A 15,095-nucleotide genomic window follows, 5' to 3' on the forward strand; every position below is an offset into this window, starting at 1 on the left:
CTTTCTTTGTCCTTCATAAGTTATTGGTTCCCACATGGATTATAATAATTAGCTCTTTCCCCTCCCTCTCTTAAATTCCTCTCCAAATCCAAGAGGACATCTTTAACCTAGGTACAGGGCTTTTGGGACTCACACTAATGACTGCAAAGAATAGTTTTTATTCTCCTTAAAAGAACAGTCCCCTATTAGCACTGTATTCATTTTCACTCCTAATTAGAGGGAGCCCCTGTATTACACTGCTGTTGTTAGTTTGCTTATTCACCCTGCAACCTCTGTTCTCATCCAGAGAGGTTGCAAGAAAATCATTCCTGTTGGACAAGTGCAAGACCTGCAGCTCTCCATCAGTGCCTTCTGGATCCCCATACCTGCCTTACTTGTAATCAAACCCTCTTGACTCTCTTGACCAATTCTACAGTGCTTCATCCCCCTTGGAACCAAATGTTCAGGTAATTATCCCTTTCAAATGTATTGCAATGTCCAAATCTCAAAACTTTACCTCATCAGTGGAAGTTAGTGCAAAGGTGTAAAATGTTTTCTGATGTTGCCCATATTTCATATTGCATTTTAGATAGAATGTTCAGTTTGCAGAAGCAGCAATTTTTCTGAACCTGAAATTTACTATTTTTTAGCATGCCTCTGTCTGATGTGAAAAGTGGTTTAACATGAATCCACCCTCATACTCCTGCAAATGCACTGTGAGAATTTTTTGTGTGTCTTATGATTTTGCATAGAGCTTTGGGAACTTTTGTTTTCCAACCCTATTTCAGTTTAAAGTCCTTCCACCCTTAGTGATAATCATTTCTAGTCAAAGCACTAAAATTAAGAAGGATTACATTTTCTTCAGCTTTGACATTATAAATAGTTCTTATGCAAATACAAAATGTTATTTAATAAAAACAGGAACATGCCCTAAAACCCAATCCTATCTATGCTGAACATGCCCATAACTTGATGTTATGTATAGCCTTTTTTAAATAAATGGTTGTAGAATTGGGTGTCGGGGTGGAGATACCTCCATCAAAGGAAGGATAAGACGCTCCTTCCCTCCACTAGCCTGCAGGTCACTTTTGGGCAACGTGTAGCATTAGCAACTCTCTCCCCGCCCCCCCCTTCCCACTACTGATCAGAGTCATGTGAAGCCATAGGAGAAGTGGTGGATGGTCATATGAACAGTTGGTGCATTACAAGTCCTGGTGCCAGGCAAACAATCTCTGAAGAGTATGGATAATGGCTGTGATCATCTGTCTTCTAAAGACATTGACCAGAAGAAGAAACTGGCAAACCACTTTTGCAGCAAAATTTGCCGAGAACAGTCACGGTCATGGGAAGACCATGATTGCCCACGTCATACAACATGGTACATAACAAAGGAATGCTCATAGAACTTGCTTTGCATCATCCCCCCTTGTATATGTCCTCTCTAGTTAACCCTATAATGCAAGACTTTAATGAATAGACACAAGAGATGCTGCATTTGCCAGCTTGCGCTCCTTTCTCTCCATTAACCTTCTTATTCTGGATTCTGCCCCTTCCTTTCCAGTCTTGATGTAAAATTAACTGTTTATTCCCCTTCATAGATTCTGCCTGACTTGCTTACTTTCTCCAGCATTTTGTGTGTGTTGCTTCTTGATGAGTAGCATTGTTTACAGTGTCCATTGGCTAAGAATAGTAGCCTGGTTGACTTTCATAGCTCATATTGGAACCCCAATTCTCAATTAGTAGTTGAAATTCCTGTCGGTGAAGACATCTTCTAAATTTGCCCTACAATATTATTCCTTTAATGAATTTGTTGGCATTTGTGATGTTATATTGTTTAAAATATTTTAAAAGCTCCACTGCATGTAATACATTTTCCCCTTATTGTTTCCCTATTCGAGAGTGCATAAGGCAATTTCTGAGGAAGGGCCATGTAATAGAATGTTTGTTATACTTCTCTATTTGGTAAGTACTTTGTAAATAACATTTTCATATTCACATTATGTTTTCCATTTTTGTTCACAGAATCCATCCATGCATGATGTCACCAGATGCTTAACAAATGGTTGCATGACTCCGAACCGAACCATTGCCTCTGCTCAGGATTTTTCAACATTACCGTCCACTCCCAGAATTGATAAGGAAACTCAGAAAATATTTACAAAATGCTACTCAGACCTGAGCCCCAGGACCTCAGCATCTTCTCGGCTGCATTGTAAAACTTTCCGTAGCTCCTCAGCTAGCTTTGCAAACAGCCAGCTTTACTGTAGATCATTTCAGGATGCACGCCAAAAAACATACAGTGGTGATGTTTTGGAAAAACATGCTCACTGCTTTACAAATGGACAACAGTTCAGTCCACGCATTTTAAAGAAAGAAGCACAGTCTTTTCTGGCCCATTATAGATATTATACTCCTGTGAAAAAGAAAAATCTGTCCAAAAAGAATCTACTCACACAAGAAACACAGACTGATTTCAACAGGTACTGTGAACTCCTGCCAACAGACAATATTTATTTCAAGAATTTTTGTTGTACAGATAATTAGTGGTGTAAGTGGTATTGATTTTCCTCTGCATATTTTAGTATAGTTAATCCACAGAAACAAATATCTTTTCATTTGAGAATTACTTTCAAGCTAAGCTATTTTCAAGAAAAAATGTTCATCAGCAATCTTTCTTCTCTTTTCCTATAAAATATGAAGTTTCACTGTCACTAGTTGTATAAAGTTCTGAAATCCAGTGGCACCAATATTTTGTCTCATTTGATGGTCTGAACAAGATGGTATGTATGTAATCATATATGTAATCAATCTGGACATGAATGTCAGGAGCATGATTAGCAACTTTGCAGACAAAAAATGGTAGTGTTAATTATATGGACAGTATATTGATGAGTTAATAAAATAGGCAGAGAAATATGATCGAATTTAATCCCAAGAATTTCAAGTAATGCATTTTGGAAGGATGGTAAGGCTAGTATATACACAGTGAATATTAGGAAACAAGAAAATACTGAGGAGGAGAGGGACTTCAGTATACAATGTCTAAGATTCCCTGAAGGCAGCACCACAGATAGTGTGAAAAAGGTACACAGGTTACTTACATTCATTTAATATAATGCAAGTGCAAGGTTTTGCACTTTAGGAGGACCGACCAGTGTAGACTTGCACAATGAATGGTAGGGCACTGAGGTGTACAGTAAATAAAGGGATCTGGGAATACAGATTCTTAATTCCTTAAAAGTGACTCCACAGGTAGATAGGGTTCTAAAGAGATCTTTTAGCACATTGGCCTTCATAAATGAAGCATAGAGTACTGGAGTTGGAAAACTCCAGTAGGAAGAGTGGGAAAAGATGGATCTCTAATAAGGTAAGATTAGGGTGACCAGGGGTATAAGGTATAGGTAACAAGGTTCTTATCTACATATATTAGCATAGTTAGGAACTGACCTTGGGAGCAGTTAGAAAGTGAGAACATAAACAAAAAATTGGAGGAGTCGCCAAATGCAGAGCAGTTCAAACAAGCTGATCAATATCACAGATGGGTGACTGATACAAACAGAGAAATTAAGTTACTTGAAGTTTTAGAATTCAGCTTTAAGTCCAGAAGGCCCAGGCAAAGGATGAGGTTATGTTCTTCAAGCCTGTATTGCAGGAGGCTACAGACTGTTAGATCCAAGTGGGAGTCGGATGGAGAATTAAATTAGCAATGATGCCAATATCACAAAGTTAAAGATTTAAGATACATTTGTTCAGTTTTAGGTATGTTGTTTTGATTGTTAAATTGACATTAAAACTAGTTCATGAAGCTACTTTTGTAATTTATAGCGCTCAAGATTCATCATCACTGGAGAACAAGAAAGGTTGTTCGCATTTGACTTCATCACAGGTTAGACGATAAAAAGTTTACTATTCCAGGCAAATTTACTTGCTGTAGTGAGAGACAAAATTTCACAGAACTCAAGTGAAATGTAATATGACTAATTATTTCACACATTTGTATAAATAAATCATCAAGGTACTGATAAAAATTGCTTTTGATCTTTGTACTTTAAATGACATTGCATTTTTGGAAATGGAATTTTATGAATTAAATTTAATATTTATAAATTTTATAAGTTTTCATAAATATCTTTTTTAATAAATATCTGTTTCCATGAGTGTGAAAGACAATGTACTGATCACCACCTTCAGTAAAGTGTTAAGTGAATGATCTTTATCAGCCAACATCTGCATTTCGTCCATGACCTTGAGTGCCATTCCTCATCCTGTTTGAATCATCCCATTTGATGTCAAAAAATAATTATGTACAGCATATTGACACAGCAAATACTCTGTATTAAGTTAGTGTTCTAGTGCTGTGCTTCAGAACTGAACACTCCATTAATCAGGCTGTATTACCATATGATTATTGAAATTGCATGCATTTGTCCTATCCACAAAGACATTGCAAATGCTAATCAACAATTACCCTCTATGACTTAACTTCATGTCAGTTCTTTGGGCTTTGAGGTGAATAGTAAGTCGGATGAGGGATTTTGGAGTCAGATGCAAGTGACTGGATGTACATAATGGGGTATGTGAAATGTGCATTCTTTTTGCAGTTTATTGATGGCCTCTGCATGCCCTGTTGTAGAGATTCAAGATGCTCAGTGTCTTTTATGAAGTTCCTTTCCCATTTTGAACAGACACAGGTTAAGCATCTTCTGGATTTGGTGAGGGTATTCCACTTTATAAGGAGGCTTTGAGGAGTATCATTTAAGTATTTTCTGTGTCTTCTAGAAAGTCTCTTATTATAATGTAGAGGTCTTTTTTGGGATCAGATATTCTGATAGTGTAGCTTACTCACCAGAATTGATTGTGTATGATCAGAAGGTATTGATGGGGGATGTTGGCCTGGGAGAAAACTCTGACATTAGTTGACCAGTGTTGCCAATTACTTTGAAGGATTTTGCAGAGACAGCATTATAGTTCTTCAGTCTGTTGAGGAATCAACAGTAAGTTGTTCATCTGTCCAAAGCACAAAAGGGATGGACATCACTGCTTTGTTGTTTTGGTGTTCCACTGACTAAGGAACTAAATGAAGACTGTACTGGGGCACTGGAGACAGTGATGAATTTTACCATTGATGTTGGCCTTTGCTGAGAACTGGCTCTAAAGAAATGGAAAGTTTTTGAGGATCTCCGTCTGATCTTGATTATCAGGGGTGACCTTTGTTGATTCATACAGAAGGACACCAAAAAATAAAGGTTTATGGATCATGGTTTGAATTATTGTAAATTAGACATAGAATGATCATGCAGGTAGAATTCTCCAGATTATTGAAGGATTCAGCTTTCTGTAAAATCAATAAAAACCTTGTACACTACTTAGAGCTGCTCTCTACGTATCTGTTGCTGCATTGTAATAATCTGCATTCACCCCATCTTCCCATTGCCTTAAAAGTAAAAGAGTTCCTCTTGTCCTTACCCATGAGCCTTCGTATCCAATACATCATTCTCCTCAACTTCCGCCATCTCCAAAGGAATCCTATCAGCAAACCTTCCTCCTTCTCTCTGCTTTCCACAGGGATCGCTCCCTCCATGATTCCCTTGTTCGTTCATCCTGCTCCCTCCTGGCACTTTTCCCTGTAAGTAACCAAAGTGCTACACCTGCCTATTCACTTCCTCCCTCACCTCCCTTAAGGGCTCCAAACAGACATTCCAGGCGAGGCAACACATCACTTGCAAATCTGCTTGAATCTTTGTAATGTCTAGTGTTCCCGTTGCGGCTTTCTCTACATTGGTGAGACCCATCATAAATTGGGAGACCGCTTTGGAGAGCACGTCTGCTCTATCCCCCAAAAGTGGAACTTCCTAGTGGCCAAACATTTTAAAGCTGATTCCGATTCCCATTCCCATTCCACCTGTCAGTCCATGGCTGTTTAATGTGCCATGATGAGGCCACCCTCAGAGTGGAGAACCAACACCTTGTATTTCATCTGAGTAGCCTCCAACCTGATGGCATGAATATTGTTTTCTCCCTCCACTAAAAAAAAATTCCCTCCCTCTTCTTCTATTCTCCACTATGGCCTCTTACCTCTTCTCACCTGCCCCTGGGTCCCCTCCTCTTTCCCTTTCTCCTATAGTTCACTGTCCTCTCCTATCAGATTCATTCCTCTCAACCCTTTCCTACGAACCTGGCTTCAGCAGTCACTTTCTAGCTGTCCTCCTTCCCTATCGCCCCATCTTTCTATTCTGGCACCTTTCCCCTTCCTTTACATTCCTGAAGAACAGTTTCACCCCGAAATGTTGATTATTTATTCATTTCTGTTGATGTTGCCTGACCTGCAGAGTTCCTTCACATTTTGTGTGCAGTGCTTATGAAGATCATGTCTATTCTACCTCCAGAAGGATGAGCGTTTGACTTTGGAAAGGCTCTTCAGCCCCGGGAGGAGGCGGTTGAGGAGGTTCCTTATGGTCTTTCCTGTAGTACGTAGCTGGGAGACCCTGCACCAGTTAAAGTGATAAATTTTTCTCCTAATCTTGAAAATAATAATGATAGAGAGTCTCTGAGATCCTTTGGCTTTTTCTCCCATATGCAGATGAGAGAGATCCTGCATTTCATGAGTTTCCCAATTACTAAGATGAATGCTGTATTAAGGAGCATTATAATCAAAATGGAAAGTTGAGACAAAATCTTTTTATTATAAATCATAACTTACACAAAGGAAAATTAGTGTTGGAAGATGAGCATCTCAGTATGAGGTCTTAGGTCTTCCTCTCAGATCAATGAAGTTTACTTTTGATTCTTATTTCTTAAGATCAGAAATAAGGCTTTTTGCTAATACTTGCTCAAAGTTTATCTCCATTCACAATTTTTTTAAAAAGTTATCAAAATGTCATGCTGAGGCTTTATAAGGCATTGGTAAGACCATAATTGAAGCATTGTGAGCAGATTTGACCCCAATGTCTAAGGATGCGCTGGCATTGGAGAGGGTCTGGAGAAGGTTTGGCGGATGAAAACGTGGCTGAGGAACTGGTGTAGGGGGCAGGGTTTCAGATTTCAGGATCATTGGGACGACTTCTGGGGCAGGTGGGACCTGTACAAGAGAGATGGGTTACACCTGAACTACAAGAGGACCAATATCCTTGCAGGGAGGTTTGTTAGTGCTGTTGGGGAGGGTTTAAACTACAAACGTAGATTTGCAGGGGGATGGGAACCAGAGTGCCAGAGCAGATAGTGGAGCGGGGGTGAAAATAAATGATGTTAAAAGTTCATGCAAAGTCACAAATAGAAGGGTTGTGTGTGGTGGTAATAATCTTCTGAGGTGTGTCTATTTCAATGCAAGGAGTATTGTGAGGAAGCAGATGAGCTGAGGGCGTGGATTGACACATGGAATTACGGCATTATAGCCATTAGTGAAACTTGGCTACAGGAGGGGCAGGACTGGCAACTTAATGTTCCAGGGTTCCGATGTTTCAGATGTGATAGAGTCAGAGGAATGAAGGGTGGGGGAGGGGTGGCATTGCTAGTCAGGGAAAATGTTACAGCAGTGCTCATGCAGGACAGATTAGAGGGCTTGTCTACCGAGGCCATATGGGTGGAGCTGAGAAACAGGAAAGGTATGACCACGTTAATGGGGTTGTATTATAGACCACCCAATAGTCAGCGAGAATTGGAGGAGCAAATCTGCAGAGAGATAGCAGACAACTGCAGGAAAAATAAAGTTGTGATAGTAGGAGATTTTAATTTTCCACACATTGATTGGGACTCCCATACTGTTAAAGGTCTAGACAGGTTAGAGTTTGTAAAATGTGTTCAGGAAAGTTTTCTAAATCAATATATAGAGGTACCAACTAGAAAGGATGCAATATTAGATCTCCTATTAGGAAAAGAGTTAGGATAGGTGACGGAAATGTGTAGGGGAACACTCTGGTTCCAGTGATCATAACACCATTAGTTTCAACTTGATCATGGATAAAGCTAGATGTGGTCATCAGGTTGAGGTTCTAAACTGGAAAAAGACAAAATTTGAAGAAATGAGAAAGGATCCAAAAAGCATGGATTGGGACAGGTTGTTCTCTGGCAAGGATGTGATCGGTAAGTGGGAGGCCTTCAAAGGAAAAATTTTGAGAGTACAGAGTTTGTATGTTCCTGTCAGGATTAAAGGCAAAGTGAATAAGAATAAGGAATCTTGGTTCTCAAGGGGTATTGGAACTCTGATAAAGAAGAAGAGAGAGATGTGTGACATGTATAGGAAACAGGGAGCAAATAAGGTGCTTGAGGAGTATAAAAAGTGCAAAAAAAATACTTAAGAAAGAAATCAGGAGGGCTAAAAGAAGACATGAGGTTGCTTTGGCAGTCAAGGTGAAGGATAATCCACAGCGCTTCTACAGGTATATTAAGAGCAAAAGGATAGTAATGGATAACATTGGTCCTCTTGAAGATCAGAGTGGTCGGCTATGTATGGAACCAAAAGAAGTGGGAGAGATCTTAAATGGGTTTTTTGCGACTGTATTTACTAAGGAAACTGGCATGGAGTCTATGGAAGTAAGGCAAACAAGTAGTGAGGTCATGGAACCTATACAGATTGAAGAGGAGGAGGTGCTTGCTATCTTAAGGCAAATCAGAGTAGATAAAATCCCCAGGGCCTGACAGAGTATTTCCTCAGACCTTGAAGGAGACTAGTGTTGAAATTGCAGGGGCCCTGGCAGATATATTTAAAATATCGGTGAGGTGCCGGAGGATTGGAGGATAGCTCATGTTGTTCCATCATTTAAAAAAGGCTCTGAAAGTAATTGGGGAAATTATAGGCCAGTAAATTTGACATCAGTAGTAGGTAAATTTTTGGAAGGAGTACTAAGAGATAGGATCTACAAGTATTTGGATAGACAGGGACTTATTAGGGAAAGTCAATATGGCTTTGTGCGTGGTAGGTCATGTTTAACCGATCTATTAGAGTTTTTCAAGGAGGTTACCAGGAAAGTAGATGAAAGGAAGGCAGTGGATGTTGTCTACATGGACTTCAGTAAGGCCTTTGACAAGGTCCCACATGGGAGGTTAGTTAGGAAGATTGAGTCGCTAGGTATACATGGAGAGGTAGTAAATTGGATTAGACATTGGCTCAATGTAAGAAGCCAGAGAGTGGTAGTGGAGGATTGCTTCTCTGAGTGGAAGCCTGTGACTAGTGGTGTGCCACAGGGATCAGTGCTGGGTCCATTGTTATTTGTCATCTATATTAATAATCTGGATGATAATGTGGTAAATTGGATCAGCAAATTTGCTGATGATACAAAGATTGGAGGTGTAGTGGACAATGAGGAATGTTTTCAAAGCTTGCACAGGGATTTGGACCAGCTGAAAAAATGGGCTGAAAAATGGTAGATTAGATTAGATTAGGTTCAAATTTATTGTCATTGTGCCGAGTACAGATACAAAGCCGATGAAATGCATTTAGCATCTGACCAGAAATGCAAAGAATAGTGTTATTTACAAAATAACTGCGAATAAAAAAAAGTGCTACAGCACACAAATATAAAAGTACTGAGACAGTACAATACGGATGCAATACTGCTTAGTGCTGTGATGAGAGGTTCAGCAGTGTCACAGCCTCAGGGAAGAAGCTGTTCCTGTGCCTGCTGGTGCGGGAGCGGAGGCTCCTGTAGCGCCTACCAGATGGGAGGAGAGTAAAAAGTCCATGGTTAGGATGAGATGCATTCCTGATAATGCTTTTCGCCCTGCCCAGGCAGCGTTTATGGTAGATGTTCTCAATGGTGGACAATTGGGTGCCGGTAATCCACTGGGCAGTTTTCACCACACGCTGGAGTGCTTTGCAGTCCGATATGGGACAATTGCCATATCACACTGAAATGCAGTTGGTGAGTATGCTCTCAATGGTACAGTGGTAAAAGTCCGTCAGTATCCTGGGACAGAGATGAGCTTTCTTCATGCTCCGCAGGAAATAATGGTGCTGTTGTGCCTGTTTGATTAGGATGGAGGAGTTCAGGGACCAGGTGAGATCCTCAGAAATGCAGACACCAAGGAATTTGAAGCTTGATACACGCTCCACTACAGTTCCGTTGATGTAGATGGGGATGTAAGTGTGACTCCTGGCATGCCTGAAGTCCACAATGATCTCCTTGGTCTTCTGGGTGTTAAGGGCCAGATTGTTGTCGGCACACCACGCAGCCAGGTGCTGGACCTCATCCCTGTAGGCCGTCTCGTCTTCCCCTCTGATCAGACCAACCACCGTGGTGTCGTCTGCGAACTTGATTATGGAGTTAGAATCATGTACAGGAACGCAGTCATAGTTGAAAAGGGAGTACAGAAGAGGGCTCAGCACACAGCCTTGAGGCACGCCGGTGTTCAGGATGGAGTTTAATACAGACAGGTATAAGGTACTGAACTTTAGAAGTTCAAGCAGTACCCACAGCATAAAAGCCAGGACCAACAGGCTCCAGGACAGCTTCTTCCACCAGGCCATTAGACTGATGAACTCATGGTTATTTGAGTGTACTCTATTTTACATTGACTGTTCTATTTATTATAAATTACTATGACTGCACATGGCACTTTTAGATGGAGACGTATGTTTTACTCCTCATGTATGTGAAAGATGTAAGAAATAAAGTCAATCAATTCAATTCAATTCAATTTGTATCAAACAAACAACCATCTGTAAAGACAGAGCATTACCGATTTTCATGTCTGTAAGATTCATTACTGAATCTCTCATCAAATGTGCTGATCCTTTAACTAATGATCAATTAGAAAGATGATACTAATTAGAAATAACCTGTATAGCGTTGCCAAAGACAGATGTTGTTTGACCAATCTGAAGGAATTTTTCTTTTCAATATTTTTATTAGTTTCCACATAGAAGAAGACATAGAGTACAAGAAAGTGTATGTAAAAGGTCAAAAAAGATTTTAAAAACTACCAATAACATTATATCTATTCATAATAATAAGCTCATTACCCCATATTCATGTGTTCGTCAATAGTTATATTGAAATATACCAGTTTATTACAAAAAAAAGTCTAACCCTTACCAAGACCGAAGCTGTTTGTTAAGGAGAAAAAAGGTAAAATACCTTCTCGTAAAATTAATAATAGCCAGCATCTGAATTTAAACAATGAATTGAGGGTTTTGAAAATAATTCAGAAAGGGTCCCCACAATGTTTGAAATTCTTGATGAGATTCAGAAATTGAACAACAAATCTTCTCTAAATCTAAGCATGACATAATGTCACATAACCACTGAGCATGAGTTGGAGGAAGAACATCTTTCCATTTAAACAAAAGCACCCTCCTTGCTATAAGAGAGCTAAAGGCCAAAATATGTAAATCAGATGTCTTCTGCTTGATATCTTATCCTGCAACAATATCAAATAGGGCCGTCAGAGGATTAGGCTTAAAATTGACTTTGAAACGTAAAGAAAGAGTTTGAAAAACTTCCTTCCAATAGTTTTCAAGACACGGACAAGTCCAAAACATGAATTAATGAAGCTTCTCCATTATTACATCTGTCACAGTAGGGAGATATATCCGAATAAAAACGAGATAGCTTATCTTTAGTCATATGGACTCTATGTACCACCTTAAATTGTATGAGGGAATGGCAAGCACATAGCGATGAAGTATTAACCAGTTTAAAAATTTCATTCCAAGTTTCCTTAGATATTGATGCCTGTAAATCTTGTTTCCAGAGATTCTTAATTTTGTCTCAAGGAACATTCCTCGTCTCCAGTAACATACCATAACTATTAGATATTGCACCATTATGAAAAGGTGTCAAATTAAAAATTACGTCTAGTAAGTTCTTGTCTGAGCTTACAGGAAATGTGCAGAATTAAGATCTTTGGAAGTCTCTGATCTGTAGATACCTAAAAAAAGTGAGTTTTGGGTAAGCTATATTTAGTTGACAATTGCTCAGATGAGAAAAGAATCCCTCCAACAAACAGATCCCGAAAACATTTAATACCCAACCTGTCCCATTCTTTAAAAACTAAATCAATCATGGAACGTTTAAAAAAAATTAGAATAAATGGGACTAGAAAGGGAAAATCTCAATAAACCAAAATGTTTTCTAAATTGTATCCAGATCCTCAGAGTATGTTTAACTATTAAATTATCAGTTAATTTACTTACAAATAAAGGAAGTGAGGATCCAAGAAGAGAAATAATAGAAAATTTATTAACAGAGTTAGCTCCTAAAGAAACCCATACCAGGCAGTCTACATGATTAATATAATATAGCCAAAACCTAAGATATCGTATATTAACTGCCCAGTAATAAAACCTAAAATTAGGTAAGGCTAAACCTCCAGACTTTTTAGATTTTTGAAGAATTTTTAAAGAGGTAACAAAATGATGAGAGTTCAGTACTTAAATAAGGTCTCAGACAAGGTCGCATATGGAGGTTAGTCTAGAAGGTTAGGCACCATAGGATCCAGGTCAAGTTAGTAAATTCAATCCAAACTTGGATTAGCAATAGGAGGCAAAAAGTGTTGGTAGAGGGTTGATTTTGTGATGCCTGTGATGAGTGGTGCTCTGCAGGGATTTGGGCTGGAATTGAATGATTTGGATATGGATGTAGGAGGCATGATCAGTAAGCATGATAGGAGTAGTTGGCTGTATGTAGGGAGTCTTAGACTACAGGGTGATTAGTGAAGTGTTGGTGAAATGGGCTGAAAAATTGTAGATGGGTATGTAAGTGTAAGGTGTTGCATTTTGGGTGTAGTAATGGCACTAGGACATATACCTTGAATGGAGGTTGAACCGTTCATTTCTCTGTGTCAGCCGAGATCTCCTATCTCCCATCTAAGCCCTTCTCACTGCTACCATTACGCAGATAGAGCAGGAGCCAAGTTCAGAAGTAATTGTTGCTCTGCAGCCGTTGGGCTCCTGGGCCAGCTTCATTTGCCTCAGCGCTGAACAGACATCAGCTGTGGTCTGTAGCCCTTGGGCTTCTGGAAGATTTCCCTCACCTCAGTACTGAACTGGCTGTGCAGCTAGCAGCCATCGTGCTCCTGGACTGGCTGCACTCGCCTCAGCACTGAGCTGGTTCTGTTTCTAGACCTACTTTTGGGAACTCTGCAGTTCATGTTCTATGTATTATTTGTTTACTTTTTTATTGTTTGCACAACTTGTTCTTTTTTTTTGCACATTGGATGTTTGCCAGTCTTTTTTGTTTGGAGTTTTTGTATTTTTGTATTTCTTCGTTTTCTAGTTGCCTACAAGAAGATGAACCTCAAGATTGTATACGGCTTTGTCAAAGGCAGGTTGTGCCTTACGAGCCTGATTGAATTTTTTGAGGATGTGACTAAACACATTGATGTAGGTAGAGCAGTAGATGTAGTGTATATGGATTGCAGCAAGGCATTTGATAAGGTACCCCATGCAAGGATTATTGAGCAAGTAAAGAGGCATGGGATCCAAGGGGACATTACTTTGTGGATCCGGAACTGGCTTGCCAACAGGGGGCAAAGAGTGATTGTAGACAGGTCATATTCTGCATGGCGGTCGGTGACCAGTGGTGTGCCTCGGGGATCTGTTCTGGGACCCCTCCTCTTTGTGATTTTTATAAATGACCTGGATGAGAAAGTGGAGAGGTGGGTTAGTACATTTGCTGATGGCACAAAGGTTGGGGGTGATGTGGATAGTGTGGAGGGCTGTCAGAGGTTACAGTGGGACATTGATAAAGATGCAAAACTGGGCTGAGAAGTGGCAGATGGAGTTCAACCCAGATAAGACTGAGGTGGTGGTTCATTTTGGTAGGTCAAATATGATGGCAGAATATAGTATTAATGGTAAGACTCAAGACTCTTGGCAATGTGGAGAATCAGAGGGATCTTGGGGTCCGAGTCTATAGAACACTCAAAACTGATACGCAGGTTGACTCTGTGGTTAAGAAAGCATACGGTGCATTGGCCTTCATCAATTGTAGGATTGAGTTTAGGAGCTGAGAGGTAATGTTGCAGCTATATAGGGCCCTGGTCAGACCCCATTTGGAGTACTGTGCTCAGCACTGGTCGCTTTACTACAGGTAGGATGTGGAAAACGTAGAAAGGGTGCAGAGGAGATTTACTAGGATGTTGCCTGGATTGGGGAACATACCTTATGAGAACAGGTTGAGTGAACTTGGCCTTTTCTCCTTGGAGCGATGGAGGATGAGAGGTGACCTGATAGAGGTGTATAAGATGGTGAGAGGCATTGATCGTATGGATACTCAGAGGCTTTTTCTCAGGGCTGAAGTGGCTAGCACAAGAGGGCATGGTTTTAAGGTGCCTGGAAGTAGGTACAGAGGACATGTCAGGGGTAAGTTTTTTACGCAGAGAGTGGTGAGTGCATGGAATGGACTACCGGCGACGGTGGTGGAGGAGGACACGATAGGGTCTTTTAAGAGATTCCTGGATAGGTACATGGAGCTTAGAAAACTAGAGGGCTATGGGTAACCCTAGGTAATTCCTAAAGTAAGGACATGTTTGGCACAGCTTTGTGAGCCGAAGGGCCTGTATTGTGCTGTAGGTTTTCTGTGTTTCTCTGTTTCTATCTATGGTATATGTACATTGATAATAAATGTACTCTGAATTTTGGTAGGGTTCTAAGGATTTGAGGAATAGTGTTCAAGTTCAAAAATCCTTAAAAGTAGTGGTGCACATAGATAAACATGGTTGTGAAAACAAATGGGATACAGGCGTAAGAGCAGGGAGGTTACAGTCCAATTTTATAAAACATTGGAAAGAGCTCAGCTGGAGTATGCCATGTACATAGAACATAGAATAGTACAGCACAGTACAGGCCTGTTGGCCCACAATGTTGTGCCGACCCTCAAACTCTGCCTCCCATATAACTCCCCACCTTAAATTCCTCCATATACCTGTCTGGTAGTCTCTTAAACTTCACTAGTGTATCTGCCTCCACCACTGACTCAGGCAGTGCGTCCCATGCACCAACCACTCTCTGAGTAAATAAACCTTCCTCTAATATCCCCCTTGAACTTCCCACCCCTTACCTTAAAGCCATGTCCTTTTGTATTGAGCAGTGGTGCCCTGGGGAATTGGTGCTGGCTATCCACTCTATCTATTCCTCTTATTATCTTGTACTCCTCTATCATTTCTCCTCTCATCCTCCT

The 15,095-nt window shown here is 40.2% G+C and overlaps 1 protein-coding gene across 6 annotated transcripts in view; it reads left to right on the top strand.

Moving 5' to 3' along the window:
- The window catches only part of LOC140204441 (spermatogenesis-associated protein 7-like), a 95,594-nt gene that overhangs the window by 46,077 nt on the left and 34,422 nt on the right, over window positions 1-15,095 (top strand). For 5 of the 6 annotated variants that reach the window (XM_072271163.1, XM_072271172.1, XM_072271178.1 and 2 more), the window contains 2 exons: window positions 2,002-2,459; window positions 3,805-3,865. In XM_072271163.1, the coding sequence (XP_072127264.1) occupies window positions 2,002-2,459; window positions 3,805-3,865 (519 nt within the window). Of the gene's footprint in view, window positions 1-286; window positions 447-2,001; window positions 2,460-3,804; window positions 3,866-15,095 lie in introns of all 6 variants that reach the window. The other variant, XM_072271188.1, reaches the window with a different exon arrangement.

The sequence above is a fragment of the Mobula birostris genome, chromosome 1 (genome assembly GCF_030028105.1).
Source record: "Mobula birostris isolate sMobBir1 chromosome 1, sMobBir1.hap1, whole genome shotgun sequence".
Classification (NCBI taxonomy): Eukaryota; Metazoa; Chordata; class Chondrichthyes; order Myliobatiformes; family Myliobatidae; genus Mobula; species Mobula birostris.